The sequence below is a fragment of the Macaca fascicularis genome, chromosome 18 (genome assembly GCF_037993035.2).
Source record: "Macaca fascicularis isolate 582-1 chromosome 18, T2T-MFA8v1.1".
Classification (NCBI taxonomy): domain Eukaryota; kingdom Metazoa; phylum Chordata; class Mammalia; order Primates; family Cercopithecidae; genus Macaca; species Macaca fascicularis.
The window spans coordinates 59,297,540-59,317,539 of record NC_088392.1 but is presented as its reverse complement, the minus strand read 5'-3'; the positions used below and the strand labels follow the sequence as shown (position 1 = coordinate 59,317,539).

The 20,000-nt window shown below is 42.1% G+C and overlaps 1 protein-coding gene across 1 annotated transcript; it reads right to left on the bottom strand.

The window, feature by feature from the left end:
- Nucleotides 1-1,148: 1,148 nt before the first annotated feature.
- LOC135968257 (uncharacterized) lies at nt 1,149-19,128 on the bottom strand. Its single transcript, XM_074022516.1, has 3 exons — nt 17,171-19,128; nt 13,752-15,562; nt 1,149-1,400 (listed from the first exon to the last, which is right to left on the bottom strand). The coding sequence occupies exons 1-3, from the start codon at nt 18,117-18,119 to the stop codon at nt 1,149-1,151; spliced, it is 3,012 nt and encodes a 1,003-aa protein (XP_073878617.1). The 5' UTR covers nt 18,120-19,128.
- Between the last annotated feature and the right edge of the window lie 872 nt (nt 19,129-20,000).

Genomic DNA, 20,000 nt, shown 5'->3' with positions numbered 1-20,000 from the left:
GCTGTTAATACACTTAGGTCTAGAGAAGTGAGAAGAGAAAACAGTTACTGGAACTGGGAAATGTAAGTAGTAGTTGTAAGAGAGGGCTCCCAGTTAGGTACTGTGGCCTTTAGTAAACTGGCAGAAGTCAGAGATATAGACACCAAACCTTAATCTCCTCCCTCCATCGACTCCTTTGCAGGTACTTTCCGTTGGTCTGGGCTCTCCCCAACTTTGCTCCAAGATTGTAGTAGGCCTGGCAGCAGGGGTAAGCCAGGCAGTGGGAACAGACACCTCCAAGCCTACGAGGACAGGGAGGGCCTTCCCGAGCTGCAAGAGTGCAGGGATGCCTAGGTCTGCAGCCACAGTTTGGGCATCTGCAGCTGCACTCGGGAGCACAGAGCTCCTGCCTGTTGCATGGAGCAGCAGTCTGGGTCTACAGCTACGATTTGGGTAGCTGCAGCTGTGCCCAGGAGGGTGGGGCTACCACCTGCTCCACGGAGTGTGCAGCCAGGTCAGCACCTCCCTGCTACAGCCAGCATGATGACAGTGGCAGGTCACCTAGAGCAGCTGCTGCCACCACTGATACAAATGGCACTGGTACCTCTGGAGAAGGAGCTAAGGGGATTTTGAATACACACCTGTGGCTGTGTATGCAGAGCATTTCCTCATAGGGAATGAGCCTCTTTCTCAATCAATAAACTAGTTCTGTGAGATTGCTTAGTGCTGTGAACTAAGAAAGAGGCTGAGAATCCATATGGTGGATATTTCTGCCTACCAGACCTAGGCTATTTCAGCCTATTTAAGCCTTGTAGGTATTATACATTATCTTAATACAAAGCCTATTTACTTCCTTCTTGGGCGCCTGTGATCAATCGATCCCATCACCACAGCTCCATGTATGTGAACACATTTTGATTAGCACTCCTTTCCTCTAGCTCGTATTTGGCTTTATATCAGAAACACCTAGGGAGTTTGGAAAAGCACTGTTGCCTGGGCCTCACCGCAGACCAATTCAGTCAAAACCACTGAAAGCAGGAGACAGGAATCTGTACTTTTAAAACATACAAAGGTGAGTAAAATGTGCAGCCACGTTTGAGAAATACTCCTCTGTTGTGCTGTGATCATTTCACTCACCTTGTCTCTGAAGGTGAATTGTTACCATCTGATTACTGTAGCTCTATGATTTCTGTATTCACACTGAGACCTGATAATTCAATATTAAAGCAGGATCTCTGGTCCAGGAAAACATAGTCATCATAGAGTGTTTCAAAGATTAATATCCACCTTGCTAAGCCATCCCCTGTACTTAGTGAAGAATGTGTCCTCTCATGAGTTGTGGTGAAAGAGTAGTTAGTAAGATCCCAGACAGGATGACACCCTTGAACATCTTCATCTCCCTGCATCTTCAATTCCTTTCTCTATAATATGTTAAAGCAGGTCTTGTTTCAAAATCATATTGACTAAAAACACAGCAGACTGTAAATGCTATTACACAAATACTCAAGTCCTCTAGCCAACTCACTGCATCCTGAGTCCTAGAAGAATAAATCTATATCAGTGAGCTCAAATAAAATATCACTGCGTTATTATTGATCTAACAATCTTAGGGCAGTTTCTATACATGCACTCCTAACTTCTGCTTATAAAAAAATGCATGGCCCTGTTATTTATTTATGAATGTATGCATTGGTTTCTTTGTGTATTTATTTTACTCTAGATCCTCTTAGGTTTACTTTTCTAGCATATGCTGAGATCTAAGTCTTATTACAGACCTAGAAGTAATCAGGAGAAAAGGGGGAAAATGAAGAGAATCAGAAATACCTTGTGTGGCAATAGATGCTGTTATTATTGAAAGGTCTTCCAGAGAAGGCTGGTTTCTTCAGATAGGAGTAGGGATGTAGGAGGCATAAGAGTAGCTGATTCTGACAGCAGGGAACTTTCAGGGGAGCTTGTGGTTCAAAGTTCCAAGCTTCATTTATGCCTGTCTAAATGTTCCCAACCCCTATATTAAGGTTCCACTTCCCATCAGTTTCTTACCTTAATATAATAGAGCTGAAAGTATTTAGCATTTAATGGGAGCTGCAAACTCTGCAACTCTTACAATCAGGATGTGAGTTTACCTGACTCTTACCTTTCATTTTACCACGGAAGAGTGCTTCCTTCAAAGTTGCCATAGAGGCTTCCTGACTTGCCACGCATGTTCTGAACTTTCTCAACAATCCATCAATTTGTCATTTTCAATGTGTACTTTTGGGTGGACCAGAAAAAGCAACCAGGTGACCCTATCATCACTATAATTACTGTAATTATTTTCCTTAAAACTACATACCTTTATTGTACTTTATTCCTGACTCTACTAGGTTATTTGAAGAAGTGTGATGGCATGCATCCCATGGATTGCCAGGGACACCTTTTCACTGGCAAAGATGAGACCCACACAGTCATTGAACATTTGAGTAGCCTACCCAAGAATCCAATAAAAAGAATTTGTTTTCCAGGTCCACTTTGGTACCACTTATTTAATTTGTCAAAGTCCTAGTGGAAGACATTGCACATGCATTTTACACGGTGAAGGGGTGGCCTGCCCCTCCACACCTGTGGGCGTTTCTTGTTAGGTGGAACTAGAGACTTGAGAAAAGAAATGAGACACAGAGACAAAGTATAGAGAAAGAAAAAGTGGGCCCAGGGGACCAGCGCTCAGCTTACAGAGGGCCCACGCCGGCACCGGTCTCTGAGTTCCCTTAGTATTTACTGATAATTATCTTTACCATCTTAAAGATAAGGGAGTGGCAGGACAATAGGATCATTTTAGGGAGAAAATTAGCAGTAAGACATATGGATAAAGATCTCTGTGACATGAATAAGTTCAAAGGAAAATGCTGTGCCTTGATACGCATATGCAAACCTCTCCACAAACCTCTTAGCAGCTTTGCGCCAGCAACTCCCGCCAGCAAGTCCCACCTTATGCCATAAGGCGGTTTTCTCCTATCTCAGTAAACAGAGCATACAATCGGGTCTCACACCGAGATGTTCCATTGCCCAGGGAGGGGCAGGATTTTTAACCAGCAAGCTGCCTTCAGGCACTTGTTTAACAAAGACACATCCTGCACAGCCCAAAATCCATTAAACCTTGAGTCACCACAGCACATGTCTCTTGCAAGGACAAGGTTGGGGGTAGGGTCACAGATCAACAGCATCTCAAATACAGAACCAAATGGAGTCTCTTACGTCTACTTCTTTCTATATAGACACAGTAACAGGCTGATCTCTCTTTTCCCCACACACGGCAAATTAAGGGGGGGTTAAATAAAGAGAATATTTATGTTTTAGAGAGAACTGAGGGAAACCAAGGGATGACCAAAGTTCCAAAGGATGGAGGAGCCGTAATTGCAGGAATAGGCTTCCTGTAGGAGCTGTGCTCTTTGGCAGAGGGAAATAATCAACCTATGACAAACTGGCAGAGAAGCAGTCATGACAATGAATGTTTAACCTCAAACTCCTCTCTTCCTTTAATTTTTCACCAGTGCTTTCTATGCAACAAACCCACTCAGAATTTAGAGGGCAACGTGCCCCACTGATAGTTCTTGTGGGAAGCTTCCTGTACCCTAAGGTGGAGAAATCTGGAGGGTAGATGTTGAGTGGTAAATACAAAATGGCCTGTTTGAGATGCTTTATTTATACTCCTTCTAATAACAGCGACCTTGAGATTGGTGAAGCTCCAAATACTAGTTAGGATATTGGTTTAACTGCTACAATAAAAAGCAAAGTAATAATTGGGTATAATAGCATTTGTGTGTGTGTGTGTGTATGTGTAATAGGTCATGTAAGCAATCCAGGCATGACATGGTGGTGTAAATCGGGTTGGGAACCCACATCTTCCAATTTTGTTAACGAGCTCTTCTTGGGTATTGCTCTTGTCTGCGTAATTCACCACTAAACCTGTATCCCATCCAGAAGCAAGGAGTGAAAAGAAAATGAAGTTTATGTTTATTCTCTTTGATGGAACAACCTGGGAAATGTTGTTGTTTCTATTAATATTAATATCACATTGTCCAAAACATAGTTACAAGTGCAAAATTCACAAAAGTAAGGTAGGCTGACTAACACTCATCTTTGGCTGGTTCCCAGTATGCCCCAGATTCAAAAAGCCTATTAATAAAAGATAGGTGAATACGTGATGGGCTAATTTATTTTTATATAAAAATATTTTTAAGAATTCTAAGTTCCTATTTTACACTGTTGGTGGGACTGTAAACTAGTTCAACCATTGTGGAAAACAGTGTGGCGATTCCTCAAGGATCTAGAACTAGAAATACCTTTTGACCCAGCAATGCCATTACTGGGGATATACCCAAAGGATTATAAATCATGCTGCTATAAAGACACATGCACACATATGTTTTTTGCAGCACTATTCACAATAGCAAAGACTTGGAATCAACCCAAATGTCCATCAGTGACAGACTGGATTAAGAAAATGTGGCACATATACACCATGGAATACTATGCAGCCATAAAAAAGGATGAGTTTGTGTCCTTTGTAGGGACATGGATGCAGCTGGAAACCATCATTCTCAGCAAACTATCGCAAGAACAGAAAACTAAACACCGCATGTTCTCACTCATCAGTGGGAATTGAACAATGAGATTACTTGGACACAGGAAGGGGAACATCACACACCGGGTCCTATTGTGGGGGCGGGGGAGGGATAGCATTAGGAGATACACCTAATGTAAATGACGAGTAAATGGGTGCAGCACACCAACATGGCACATGTATACATATGTAACAAACCTGCACGTTGTGCACATGTACCCTAGAACTTAAAGTATAAAAAAAAAAAAAAGAATTCTAAGTTCTTGCCCAAATCAACAGAGTTCATTTATAGATTTGACAAAAAGTAACATAAACAACTAAATGTCTCATTGTATAATAGAATATTAGAACCAGGGACAATATAAAATGATTTAATCCCAAATGTGTATACACCTGAGAATAAGGTGTGTCTTAGAAAATAAAAAAAAAACAAAGTTATCTAAGGTCACAAAGCTACTTACTGTCAGAACCAGGATACATCATTACTCTTACTTTACGGCCTCTCTCCTTTCTACTGGTCTGTGCTGCTCATCATGTTATATCGAGGTGTTGTGTAGGAACGAAAAGGTAAGTGGGATGTCATTTAGCAGCTAGACTCTAGCCCACAATCTGATAAGGAACCCACATCTGATAAGAAAACATGTATGCAAATAGTTAAGAATAAAGCAAAGCATAATAAAATAAATGTTTTCATTGACTATAAAGACAATGTAATACACTCTGATGTGTGAAAGATAGCACACTCAATACATGCAGTATCTTTTGAATTAGGACTATTTTATAACATAATAACATTGTTAAAATAATAAACTAAAAATTATATCTGTTCTCTTAAATATCTTTAATTACTTTAAATTTGGCTACATTGGACAAGAAATTTAAGCACTAAACTTTGATAAGACAACATTTAATTTATAGCAATGTGTTGAATACTTTATTAGCATACATTTATATTTCTCCAAAAATGCAAGTAGAATTTATTTTTATAATCAGCATTTACTATGGTCAAGTTATTTTTGTTTGTTTGTTTGTTTTTTGTTTTTTTGCCAAATCCTGGGTTTCAAAGGGTGAACTCTAGAGAACTTTGCCTCCAATGAACTGAATAAAATGTATTTCATTGACTCCCAGTAAATCAATACACATAAAGTGCTTAAAATTGTGTAGAGTATATTGTAAATGCTACATAGTGTTTGATATTTATATTGCTTTTTCTCGTAATGGATATGTACTTCTTTAATTTTGTTAACATTTTATAAACACTTACTAATCATCAAGACATCCACAAGTGTTACACTGGAGTCATGGTTGCCATCTCTTCATACTGACTTTCTGATATGAATAAATGTATTCATTCATTGGCAATTTTTGAGTAACACTTTATTGATGGTCACTGTGCTATATCATGGATCCTATATTATGCAGATACAGAAAAGGATAAGATAGAGTTACTGTCCTCAAGGGATGATGAGGGATGGAGAACAAATTATAAAATCTCATGAATACGGTGTGTGTCAGCTCTATAGAGAGAGTTATCGCTAATTTTCCTTTGGGAGGAAGATAATTCAAGACACATCTTTCTGGATTGTGGTGCATGAACTGAAACTAAAAAGATAAAGATCATCTTGCCGGACACATGGGTCAGGAAGGGGAGGAGATTAGTAGGATTTGAGAGGAGCCTGTGCACTTCAAATACATACAGGAGCAGGAAACAATGTGAAAAAGTGTAATGACTTTGGAGAGCTTTAAATCATTCTGTTACGGATGCAGTTCTGAATGGGATGAGGAGTAAAGAATGAAAGGAATGCAAAAGCTAGTTCTTGAAAGACCTTTTGTGTTAAGATAAAGGGTTTGACTTTCTTCTCTAGTCAAATGAAAGCCATTTAATTGGGATCGAGACCATCCTGGCTAACATGGTGAAACCCCGTCTCTACTAAAAATACAAAAAACTAGCCGGGCGAGGTGGCGGGCGCCTGTAGTCCCAGCTACTCCGGAGGCTGAGGCAGGAGAATGGCGTGAACCCGGGAGGCGGAGCTTGCAGTGAGCTGAGACCCGGCCACTGCACTCCAGCCTGGGCGACAGAGCGAGACTCCGTCTCAAAAAAAAAAAAAAAAAAAAAAAAAAAAAAAAAAAAAAAAATAATGAGATTCGCGCTTTACAAAGACTCTTCTGTAAAGGTGTAAAGATCTGAGAGTAGCAAAATCGGGAGAAAGGAAACTTGCTTTATGATATTACTGAAGTCTAGAAGATGAAAAGTATATTAACCAAGATAGCGGGTAGTGGAAATAGAGATGTTTTAAAAGAAACATGTGACTCTCGAGTCTCAAATTAAAATTAAGGTCCATTTTCATTCATTCTGGACATGAGATCTTACATAGAATATCTTACATATAAACCTTGATTGGTGCTAATTAGGATAAAAATAAACAAATACATAGTATATAAATACATATATGTATGTATATATGATTTACATCTTAAGAAGTAGTAATATTTTCTTTTCAACTTTTGTGGAAAAGTTTATTTCAAAAACTGTAGTATTTTCTTTCCAACTTTTGAGGGAATAGAAAGTTTCCATTTTAGCAAAGTACTTTTTAGACTAATCAGCTGGGAGTATTTGGTCTGAAGCACATAAGTTCAATTTTTTTCTCCAGATTATTATAATCCAAAGCGAAGCCATTTAGGGTGTACTGTTATCACTACTGATATTTCACTGTGATGTAACTTATTGTTAGTGAATTTACTCTGAACACCAGACTTGGGATTTGCCCATATAATTGATTAAAAAATGACAAAGCAGGTCACCCTCACTGTTGTTGCCACTGATCTTTAACGCTAATCTGAAGGTTCTCTCTGTCTTTGAATTTTATACCTAAGTCTAATAGCAATTAGAAAAAAAGTAGACTGCTAAAAGTAGTCTCTCCCTCTGGATAGAAGAGAGATGTTCAGCCTGGATGCTCACCTGACACTGGCCTCTGTGCAGACACCAATAACTACTTTGTCAATTATAGTCAACAGAAACTGCTGACCTTCATAAATAATAGAATATTTATTTTCTAGATTCCTAAGAAATACAGTTTCTACTATCCTTTGCCTGCTCCTAGTTACTTGTTGATTCAACTATATAAATATATCTAATTTATTGATGAAGATTCATGTTTTCTGATATTTAACATGGAAGTTTGGGACCAAGGGGCCAAGTTTGTGTGGAAAAAATTATTCAAATATTATTGAGAGTGGATAATAGAATAAAAGAATGTCAGCTGTATCTGAAATATTCAGAGAAGACTATTGGCTAAGCTGAAATGTGAAATGGATTTTGGAGGAAGGAAAGAAGTTTTCTCAGAGATAGAAAGTCATCTCATGTATAAATTCTGCTACAGCCCAAATCAGTATGTAATAAATACAAGATGAACTCAACAGACAATATTTAATATATGACAATTTGGATTAGAGGGTTCCGAAGGGACATTTTAGATAAACTTGAGAGGGCAGCGGAGATTAGATTGCAGAAACTTTTGGATTGTACACATAAGAATTTGAGAATTATTGTTTAGTGTGAGTGATTTTATAAGCAAGAAGACAACATGATTAAAGAGGCTTTTTAGTAATATACTGGTGACATTTATGCAGGATGAATTGATAGGAAGAGGAAACAAGAATGGCACAGCTCTTCAAAACTTTTCAAATTTTCAAGTATGAAGAAATAGGGTCTAAAAGTAACATTTACAAGAAACAATTGTAAACAATAATTCAAAGATAGTAATTAAATTTTATCATGACTTTACTGGGAATAAAATAAATAATAGAATTAAATATAATTTTAAGGTATTAAACTTGGGAGATTATGCATTTAGTGTTTTACTTAATAATTGTAAGAAATGAGAAGATTGTTTAAACAAATTAGGGTTGAATTCATCACAAGAAATAAAACTTAAAATTTCCTTAAGAAATACATAATTAGAATTTATATAAGTGGTAGTAATCATAACAAGATGAGAAAGTATGACATATTTCTTAGGGACGAAAAAGGGATGAATGTGCTGCAGACAAAGAAATAATAAAGAGACATTACCACAACACTGATCAATTTTTTTGTCCAGTATACTAAAATACTTCGTGCATTCATAGTCAACATACGGTTTTTGTTTTGTTTTCTTCCACAATCTTGCATACAAACTCATATATAGTTATAATTCTCATAGATTATGACCTCCAGAAGAATGAAGAAAATACAAGGACATTCTTAGCAATGAATGAGGTAATATGAGGTGAATAAATAATCTGAAGAATTAAGAACATTAATTCAAAGTAAATAAATTACTATGTCAAGCAGCATGTGTTATAAATGACTTATCCAGGAAAACATAGTAAGGCCAAGGAAGAAATATCCCATGACACAAGATGTTCATATTGTCATGTATTATTTGGCTGATTTATTTTGGAAAAATATATCTAAGTGTGTTCTCTTAATAGCAATTAATTAAAAAAAAAAAAGTCACTTTCTAGTCCTTCCCACATACCCCCTACATATTCAAGCCACCAGTGGTGCAATGAGGCATTCTCATCCTTCAAATCTCTTGAACTTCTCTTCCATCACCAGCTGGAGAAAGAGGCTTTCATTTTGAAGGGCGCCTGTGATTAGGTTGTGACAATTTGAATAGTGTTTTTTGATTAACTCAAAACTGACTAGTAGCTGTAACTACATCAGAAAAACAGCTTGTTGCCCTACAACATAACATAATTACAGTCCCAGAGATTATAAAGAGAAACCTTAGAAGGGCCATTTTAGAATTCTGCCTACCACATGAAATGTTTGTTTTACTTTATAAAAGAATTTAAAATTTTTCAAGATCTCACAAATGTAATACTTTTTCATATTTCTTGGAATTTTCTATTCACAGTCAGTCTACTGACTCCATTTTTTCTCAGATATTAATTTTTTAAGTTCAGTGTCTTACTTTCATAGTGATTTGTTATAATTCAAAAATGTACTGCCGTGAGGGCCTAGAAGGGACGGAGGCAGTGCTTGTTTTCTGGCTGTGGGTGGCCTTTCCCTCAAGGTCGTTAGCAGTTTCTTGGAGCATTCCCTATGATTTAGTCTCAAAGCCAAAATCAAACAGTCAGTAAATCTTTGAGACCCTATCACAGAGCACACACATTTTTATAAAAGATGTATTGAGATAGAAAAAGATGTAAAGATGTTTAAGACATGACTGTTTGCTTTTAAGGGGCTTATAATGTTGACATGGAAGAGATAGTAAATAGTGAGTTTACTCAATAAATATATATCCCGTTTCTTTTAATTGCCAGCCAATGTGGTACTTAGATAAAAACAACCAATATGAACACAAACTCTGCTCTAACAAAGGTTAAAAACTGGTAGATGATACATACAACTAAAGAAGCATTTATAATTAGGCATGAGAAGTACCACCAACGGGTAGAGAGTAGCTAGCTATAGGAGGCACTGTAGACTGTAGGTCGAAACACTCTGGAAGTGGTAGGCATATAGGTGACCATGAAACAAATGCCTTCCTAGTCTGAGATCTGATAAAACAAAAAACAAAAGACTTATGCTGATAAATTATTCCCTGGTGTTTTAAGGAGAGGTGTTTCTCGATGATTAGAAGTCTCACTTCTATACCTATATCAGTTTCTTTGGTTCTGGCCTTGGTCATGATCTGAGAATCACAGTATTTAGGCAGATTAGTTAACTCTCATATGAGAACATAGTTTCCATCACAATTGGTTATGTGACAAGGCCATGCTGATATATATAATAACTGCTTTTTAATAATAATGTTTCCTATATGACAAGTGAATCATTGAAGACTTTTAATAAATAATTAAGTACATGGGAGCAACTATATGCTAAGTTTTATGTAACTATATAAATATGTTTCCTTTTATTTAACTCTGTAAATATTTGGCACATTTGAAAAATTTAAAAGATAAAAGCATAAGGGAAAATTTACCTTTGAAACTTAAGTCAGCCAAGAAATTATAATTCATTGATAAATGTGTTTGCTTCATCTTCAATTTCTAAGGAAAACAAAGATTTTGGGCATAGTTTAGAAGTCCCCAAGAGTATCTCAATAGTTCCCAAAAGAATCAGATTACATTCTAACTACATGGCTGAAAAAGAAAATCACAATTCCTCAGTAATCTAAGGGAGGAAATACTTATTTAGAATTGTTATGCCCAGACCGTTTATTCCCCGAAGAAGACCACCAGAGTCCAGAGTCAAAGCTAAGCAGCAAGGATCTTTATTACAGGTTCGAACCTGGAGCTCTCACTTGCTCGTGAAACGAGACGGGCAGGAGAGCTCCCCTACTGAGCTCCGAACAATGTTATATAGTCTAAGGAAAGTAGGCATAGAATCATTATACAAATTAGAGGTATGATTGGCTGGAGTTTGAACAAAGCGATTTGGCAAACTATGATTGGTTCCCGCCATTTCTGATATTTCAGTACAACCCTTGAGGCAGAAGAGCAGTTTTACACAAAGGCAGTTAATTATATTGCATCAGGTTGCACGACCAGTTTATGGCTATCTTGCTTAAACACACCTTGTGACCTGGCTATCTTACTTAAACATTCCTTGTGACCTGGCCTCAGAAAGAGAAACATGTACTTACAGAACTTACAAAACCTCTGGTACGTGCAAAGATTAGAGAGCAGAACAAGGGTGTAGCGGGTGGGGGGCGGGTACACATCTATCTTTGTGTCCTTTCATTTCTCCCTTCTCATAAGTAACTGGATGTCCAATCTTGGATTTCCAGAGTCTTATAATATAGCCTCACTTTCTGGGTGCAGGAGAGGCTGGTGATGGCTACGGAGGACCATTAGTTGGATGGTATCAAACCTTTCTCTGACAAATTGTAAAATTTTATTTACCACACAGGGGCCTATAGTGAATAGAAGTAGTAAAGACATTAGGGGGCCTAAAAGGGGTGCCAGAAGGGAAAACATTGAAGAGCTCCACCAATTGTTAGCGGCTGTAGTGAATTGTTGCTTTTTCATTTCTAAGCTTAGTTCGTGTAGGCGTTGGACTCTTTCCTCAACTAACCCTGACTCATTTATATAGAAACAGCATTCTTCTTTGAGGAACATACAGGTACCTCCTTTCTCAGCCGTGAGTAAGTCTAAGGCTCTGCGGTTTTGAAGGGTGACCTGTGCTAGGGAGGTGAGCTGCCGCTGAAGGGAGGCTAGGGAATAGGCGGAGTCTTCCATAGCAACAGAGAATTGTTGTAACAGCTTGTCGTTTTCTATCATGGAGTGTTGTAGGGCCCCTCCTGCTAACCCCGCTGCGACGACAGAGGTGGTTAAGGATATTCCGGCAATTAGTGGTAGAAAAACTGCTCGTCTATGTCGCGCAGTTTTAGTTGGGGCGGTCCCTGCCCAGCCTATGAACTCTGCCGGGGTTAGCAGTGTCAGTCGGGGAACTAGGGTAACAGGGATACACAACTGTCCGTCAGAGATGCTTTTGGACAGAGTTTTTAACAGAGTCATATTACACCAGAAGAACACACCAGGGGGAGCATATATGGGACTATTAGGGTATGTAGCCGATTGGTTGCAGAGGCTGTTGCTAAATGCCGAATAACAATAGGGGTATTTCTCTTGGTATGGGTCACGGTACAGGGCTACATCGGGTATCGTGACTATCGATGAGTTAAAACCTGTATAGTTTGTGGGAGGGGAGGATAGAGGAACAGCCGTTAATGGTGGTCTTCCTAGGGTTGCACACATAAAGCAAGAGGACAGGTCGCCTAAACCAGTGAGGTTGGCGAATGCTAGCCCTTCCCGTAATAGAGTTAGCCAGGAGAAGGGCTGCAAGTCTTGTGATAACTTGGTTTCTTGCCTGTGGATTTGTGTGTGGATTAAGGGTTGAATCTGGACTAGACTTCTCCACAGATATAAATGGCTACTGGGCCAGGTACTAGTTGATGAGTAATATACTCCCCCATGTTGTGGGGTTGTCCACCGAGAGTCCCATGGGTCTCTAATTATCCAAGTGTAAGTGACGGGAGACTCAGTTTTGTAAAAATACCACCCTTGTCGTTCTCTCCAGTATCGGACAGAGTGCGTCTTACAGTAGCTATATGGGCAACCTGCACTCTGGTGCCACCAATAATTTTTACAATTATATTCAGTTTGATCATATTCAAAACAGATCATGGGTGTTGCTGGTTGGGCAATCTGGAACCTAGTGAAATTGAGGTAAACTATAGTATTACACCCTGAGGGGGGGCAGTCTGCGCTAGCTAGCAGTTTACCCGCTTGGGGGGTTTCCCCGGGGTGAGTTTTGTTTTCATAGAGCCAGAACCTCCAGACATAGGGATTAGACGGCGCAGCAGTGAGGAGAGTCAGATGCATAAGGCATAAAAGCATAGGTAAGCTAGACATGGTTACGGCTATGGGGATGACGGCGCAGGGTTAGCTTTAAGGGATTGTTCTTAGCTTTGTCTACAGTCCATGTAACCGGTGCTCCAGACGGCTCGAGAAGGTCGGATGTTGGGTCCACTGGTTTGACGTGTGTGTAGTGGATCCACGAAGCGATGCCTTCTACTTTGAGAGCGGTGGGAGTAGTCAGGAGTACTTGCAGTGGTCCTTTCCACCTGGGTTGAAGAGTTTCTTGCCGGTGGCGCTTGACTAGGACCCAGTCTCCCGGCTGGAACGGATGAGGCGTTGGCGGAGGTCCTGCCTCGTACAGTTCTCGTAGTCTGGGCCAAATTTCCTGGTGAATTTTCTGTAAGGCTTGTAAGGAGAACAGGAGCTCAGAGACATTTTCAGTTTCAGGTTTGAGTAAGTCATCTTTTAGACTGGGGACCAGGGGTGGGGGTCTGCCATACATGATTTCATATGGTGTGAGGCCTAGTCTGTAAGGGGTATTTCGGGCCCGGAACAGAGCGTAGGGGAGAAGTACTACCCAATTAGCGCCAGTCTCCATGGTCAATTTAGTTAAGGTCTCCTTCAGAGTCCGATTCATCCTTTCTACCTGTCCTGAGCTTTGGGGCCTATAAGCACAATGTAATTTCCAATTTGCCCCCAGAATGGAAGCCAAATCCTGACTTACCTTAGCAACGAAGGCTGGTCCATTGTCTGACCCTATTTGGACGGGAAAGCCATACCTGGGGAGGATTTCTTCCAAAATTTTCTTTGCTACAACCTGAGCAGTTTCTCTCTTAGTTGGGAACGCTTCTGTCCATCCTGAAAAAGTATCTACAAAGACAAGTAAGTACTGATACCCATATTTTCCAGGCTTTATCTCAGTAAAGTCTATTTCCCAATAGATACCAGGCCTAGTTCCTCTACACCTAATTCCTGTGGCGGTCTGGGTTTGGGGGCAAGCGTTGTTTAGTTGGCAGGCTTTGCAATTTGTTGTGACATCGCTGGCCAGTTCAGCTATGCGCCTGATTCTAAACTTGGCGTGCCTGATTAAGTCCATCATTCGCCGGGCACCCAGGTGGGTTGTCCGGTGGATGTGTTCCAACACCTGCCGTCCTAATTTTTCTGGTAGGATGGTTTGGTCATTTATATCAGTCCACCACCCATTTTTAACCTGTTTTAGGGGAAGCGTGTTCATCCATTCGCGATCCTGTTCGGTATAGTCGGGAAAACATGGCAAATTTCGCGGGCCAGGATCGGGGAGCTGGAGCGCGAGGAGCTGACTGGGAGCTTTTGCTATGCTCCTTGCGGTTTGGTCGGCTAAGAAGTTGCCTCGAGCAATTGGCGTAGTTGGTTTCTGATGCCCAGGGCAATGTACAATAGCCAATTTCTTTGGTTTCCACAAAGCAGTTAATAGAGCTAGGATCTCTTGCTTGTTTTTTATTTCTTTGCCTTCGGCTGTTAATAGTCCCCTTTCTCTGTAGATGGCCCCATGTATGTGCGCAGTAGCGAAAGCATAGCGGCTATCCGTGTATACTGTTAGTTTTTTCTCTGCCCCTAGGGTGAGGGCCTGTGTAAGGGCTATCAGTTCGGCTCTTTGGGCCGATGTCCCTGGAGGCAAGGGTTCCGCCCAGATTACCTCAGTCTCTGACGTTACAGCCGCTCCTGCATACCGCTGGCCTTGGTGGACATAGCTGCTGCCATCAGTGAACCAGGTGAGTTCTGTGTCGGGGAGCGGACGATCTTGCAGGTCCTCCCGCACCCCATGCACCTGAGCCAGTATCTCAGTGCACTCATGGGACGGGGCGTCCAAGTCTGGATTTGGCAGCAGTGAAGCAGGGTTTAAAGAGGTTGGGGGCAGAAAAGTTATTCTGAGGGGGTTTAACAGCAGTCCTTGATAGTGGGTGAGCCGGGCGTTACTCATCCATCGGTCCGGCGGCTGCCGGAGGACGCCTTCAATGGCATGCGGGGTTATAACGCGCAACTCTTGCCCCATGATAAGTTTATCAGCGTCTCGGACCATTAGGGCGGTCGCCGCGATTATCCGGAGGCAAGGTGGCCAGCCAGCAGCCACTGAATCTAATTTTTTTGACAAATAGGCAACTGGCCTCTGCCAGGGGCCTAGGTACTGTGTTAACACGGCTTTTGCAACACCCTTACTTTCATCCACGTATAAGTGGAAGGGTTTGGAGACATCAGGGAGCCCCAGCGCGGGGGCTGATAACAAGGCAGTTTTGATTTGCTGAAAGGCCAGCTCAGCCTCTTCCGTCCAATTGAAGGGCTGCCGTTCCTTTGTTGCCTGGTATAGGGGCTTGGCTAACTCAGCAAATCCGGGTATCCATAACCTACAGAACCCTGCCGACCCCAGGAATTCTCTCACTTGCCGTGTTGACTGGGGTCTAGGGATGCGTAGGACTGTTTCCTTTCGGGCTTTGGTTAGCCAGCGTTGCCCCCCTTTTAATAGGTACCCCAGATAAGTTACCTCCGACTTGCAGATCTGAGCCTTTGTTGCTGAGGCTCGGTAGCCTAGCTCCCCCAGAGTCTTCAGGAGGTCCTCAGTCCCTCGAACACAAGTTTCCGGGGACCTGGCCGCTATTAAGAGATCATCAACATATTGCAAAAGAGTTATTTCAGGGTGTTGCCGCCGGTACTCACCCAGATCTTCATGAAGGGCTTCATCGAACAGAGTTGGCGAGTTCTTGAACCCTTGTGGCAGTCTGGTCCATGTTAGCTGACCGTTGATGCCCCTCTCAGGATCCGTCCATTGAAATGCAAAGAGTTCTTGACTTTTGGGAGCCAGAGGAAGGCTGAAGAAAGCGTCTTTTAGATCAAGAACGGTATACCACTGTTTTTTGGGATGTAAGGCACTCAGAAGGGTGTATGGATTGGGCACAGTGGGATGTATGTCCATGACCCTTTTATTAACTTCTCTTAAATCCTGTACTGGCCTGTAGTCCGTACTGTTGGGTTTACGAACAGGTAACAGTGGAGTATTCCAGGATGAGTGGCAAGCCCGTAGGACTCCCTGGTCTAGGAGTCGGCGGATATGGGGCGTAATTCCTTCTCTTGCCTCCAGGGGCATAGGATATTGCCGAACCCGAACCGGGTCCGTCCCTGGCTTAACTTCCACAAATATGGCAGGTCGATGTTTAGCTAGCCCCAAGCCCCCAGTTTCTGCCCACGCTTCAGGGAAACGCTGGAGCCAAGAGTCAATTCCCTGATCGGGGGGCTTTTGCTCTTGATGGAGTCGGTACTCATCTTCTAAGGTGACAGTCAGGATAGATATTGGCCTGTTTTGGGAATCAGTTATCTTGGGCCCTTCTGGCTCAAAGTGGATTTGGGCCCCCATCTTTGTCAGCAAGTCCCTCCCTAGTAGAGGGCAGGGGCTCTCTGGGATGACTAGGAAGGAATGGGAGACTTTTCCCGTTCCTAAGTCTACAGTCCTCTGGGTTGTCCAGGGGTATTTTTTGATGCCTGTGGCCCCGTGCACCCAGGATGTTTTCTTAGACATTTTTCCAATTGGTTTGGTTAGGACTGAGCGTTCCGCCCCAGTATCGACCAAGAAGCGAACTGGGGACCCCTCCACTTGCAAAGTTACCCTGGGTTCGGGGAGGGGGTCCGAACCCCGTCCTCCCTAGTCAGAGTCCTGGGTAACGAGTACGGAGGTAGGGTTAGCTGGTCTCCGTTTCTTTGGGCAGTCTTTAATCCAGTGGCCACGTTCCTTGCAATAAGCACACTGATCTTTTTCTAATCCTTGCCTAGGGCCTTGCTTTTTCTGCTTTCTGTTTTGGCCATTTCCTGCCTGGGGGAAAGCTGCTACTAAGACTTTGGTCATTTCTTTGGTTGCCTTGAACTGTTTTTCTTCTGGAGTATCCCTATTATTATAAACTCGCTGGGCCATCTGAAGGAGGTCCTGAATCTGCTTTCCCTCTAAACCTTCTAATTTCTGGAGTTTTCTTTTAATATCTGGTGTTGCCTGGTTTACAAAGGACATTACTACCGCTGCCTGATTTTCCGGTGCTTCCGGGTCCATAGGGGTAAACTGTCTGAAGGCTTCCATTAATCTCTCTAAATACACAGCGGGGCTTTCTGTCTTACCTTGTAACACAGAATATACTTTAGCCAAATTGGTGGGCTTGCGAGCTGCAGCCCGGAGACCCGCCATTAGAGTCTGGCGATAAATGAGCAGTCGTCCCCTACCTTCTGCCGTGTTGTAGTCCCATCTGGGCCGGGTCAAAGGGAAAGCCGCATTAATGAGGTCAGGATTTGCAGTTGGCTGGCCGTCATCTCCTGGAACCAGTTTTCTGGCCTCAACTTGGATTCTTTCCCGCTCCTCCGTTGTGAACAGGATTCGGAGGAGCTGTTGACAGTCATCCCAGGTCGGCTGGTGAGTAAACATGACACTGTCTAACAACGAGGTTAGATCTTTGGGATTATCTGAGAACCGAGCATTTTGGGACTTCCAATTGTATAAATCACTGGTGGAAAAAGGCCAATACATGAGACGGGAGAGCCCGGTATCATCGAGCGATCCTATTTCTCTGAGAGGCAGGGCTACAGTGGAGTCAGGGAGTCGGGAAGCTTGGTCCCGCTGTACGCGGCCTCGTGTTCGGCCGGCCGGCCCCCCCAGGTTACTTTCACTCTCGGCTGCTTCCGCTTCTCGGTTTCCCTCTACGGAAGCACCACCCTGGGGGACTGGGTCCTGCGGGATAAGGTGCGGATATGGTGGGGGAAATGTGGGTTCTAACGTTAGGGGGTCCTGGCTGTCCGGCAGCACAGGGGCCGAGGGAGCAGAGGGAGTCTTTTGTCTTGTAGGTCGCGTTACTAGGACTTTGCAGGGCTCAAGGATGAATGGAGTTATCCAGGGTGGTGGGTTTTCCACAAGATCCTGCCACACTAGAATATAAGGAATTTGATCAGGATGTCCTGACTGCCCTGGCAGGAAAATCTTAGTTTTTACCTTAGTAATAATAGAGAGACAGAAAGTTCCTTCAGAGGGCCACCCTACGCCGAAAGAGGGCCACTCCGAACGGCAGAAAGTAACTAGCTTTCCCTTCTTTAGTTCTACACTTAAGTTACGCCCCCGAGCCTTCACATCCTTAAAATTGGTAACAAGGAGTGAGAGCGGCGTGCTCTGGTTGTTGCCCATCTTTGGACTGCTCCTACAAAGAGAAGGGGGGGACGAAAATGAGTGTGAAGCAGAGGGGAGTATCCGACAGGTCCGGTCCTGGAGGGGGAAGAAAAGGTTTTATGTTTCATTTTGGGCTTACACTTAACACTTAACAATAACGGACAGACAGTAATAACGATGAGCATTCGCGAGCGCGTGTCGGACTTCCGACCTGAGTCAGACGGGGCAACCAAGGATGGAGGCCCCCAGATGGGCACTGGGGAACGTCTCCCACCAGTCCCGAGTGGCTGTCTTCTAGCGCGTCCGCCAAGACCGTGCCACTTACAGAACAGACCAATACAGATTACAGATTACGGATTTCGCGAAATTTCAGGGAGACAGACAGAGACAAAGACAGAGACAGTGACAAAGCCGGCTTACCTACAGATTAAGATCCGTTGACTTGGGGGTCTGGTGGGCTTGGGGGAAATCCCGGACGAGCCCCCATTTGTTATGCCCAGACCGTTTATTCCCCGAAGAAGACCACCAGAGTCCAGAGTCAAAGCTAAGCAGCAAGGATCTTTATTACAGGTTCGAACCTGGAGCTCTCACTTGCTCGTGAAACGAGACGGGCAGGAGAGCTCCCCTACTGAGCTCCGAACAATGTTATATAGTCTAAGGAAAGTAGGCATAGAATCATTATACAAATTAGAGGTATGATTGGCTGGAGTTTGAACAAAGCGATTTGGCAAACTATGATTGGTTCCCGCCATTTCTGATATTTCAGTACAACCCTTGAGGCAGAAGAGCAGTTTTACACAAAGGCAGTTAATTATATTGCATCAGGTTGCACGACCAGTTTATGGCTATCTTGCTTAAACACACCTTGTGACCTGGCTATCTTACTTAAACATTCCTTGTGACCTGGCCTCAGAAAGAGAAACATGTACTTACAGAACTTACAAAACCTCTGGTACGTGCAAAGATTAGAGAGCAGAACAAGGGTGTAGCGGGTGGGGGGCGGGTACACATCTATCTTTGTGTCCTTTCAGAATAATTTCATTAAGTAAAGGTTTTATTTCCTTACTGAATCTGAGCTGTATTTAATCAAGGCCTGAGCTAACTGACAATTTTCTGTTATAGTGACAATTTTCTATTATAGGTTGTTGGGGTTTTTTTGTTTGTTGTTTTTGTTTTTTTTAAAAAAAACTCCCCCAAATGGCTTTTTGTTTTTCAGTACATTCAAAATCATTGAAGTTTCAAATTTCAACTAAGACAGTATTTTCACAGGCTTATTCAAGTGAAAGGCTGAAAGAATATATCATATAATTTGAAACAAATATCATATAATTTGAAACAAAAACAACTCTAAGTTAACATAAATAATCACCTTGAGTTCTTTGTATATTAAGAAAAAAAGAAAAAGGAAGAGTAGTAGAGGAATCTTCTTGTGTTTAATCTTTGTTTGCAGAGATAAAAGACACTTTTAGGTAATCCAATACCCTGACAAGAGTGTGACGAACAGTCAGGGTATCTCTTGATTATCTGTCAATGACAAGTAAAACTTTGCTTTCTGTCACCTACCCTAAAGGTATACTGGAAAGAATTACAAGAATGCTCCTAAATGAACATATGGTCAAATTAAGTCTACAACAGAGATGGATTAGATACTGAGCTTTACACAATCAATTGCAGGTTTAACTGTCTGAAGCAATATAGTACCTATGGCCTTATTTTGTGACACTTACATTTATAGAATCAATTCAAATAGGACATTTTCCAAGATATCTTTCTTTCTTATTTTTTTTTTTTTTTTTTTTTTTTGTTGAGACAGAGTCTTGCTCTGTCACCCAGGCTGGAGTGCAGTGGCCAGATCTCGGCTCACTGTAAGCTCCGCCTCCCGGGTTCAGGCCATTCTCC

Bases quoted from the DNA above. Each gene is read 5' to 3' on its own strand.
- LOC135968257 (XM_074022516.1), bottom strand. From the start codon at position 18,119: ATGGGCAACAACCAGAGCACGCCGCTCTCACTCCTTGTTACCAATTTT. The intron at 15,563-17,170 runs GTAGGGGACGAC...ATCTCTTAATAG, and splicing joins GGACTACAACACGGCAGAAG to CGGCCAGGTCCCCGGAAACT. The intron at 1,401-13,751 runs GTTGTAGCAAAG...AACATATTATAG, and splicing joins CTAAGAGAGAAACTGCTCAG to AGAAAGGAATTGAAGATGCA.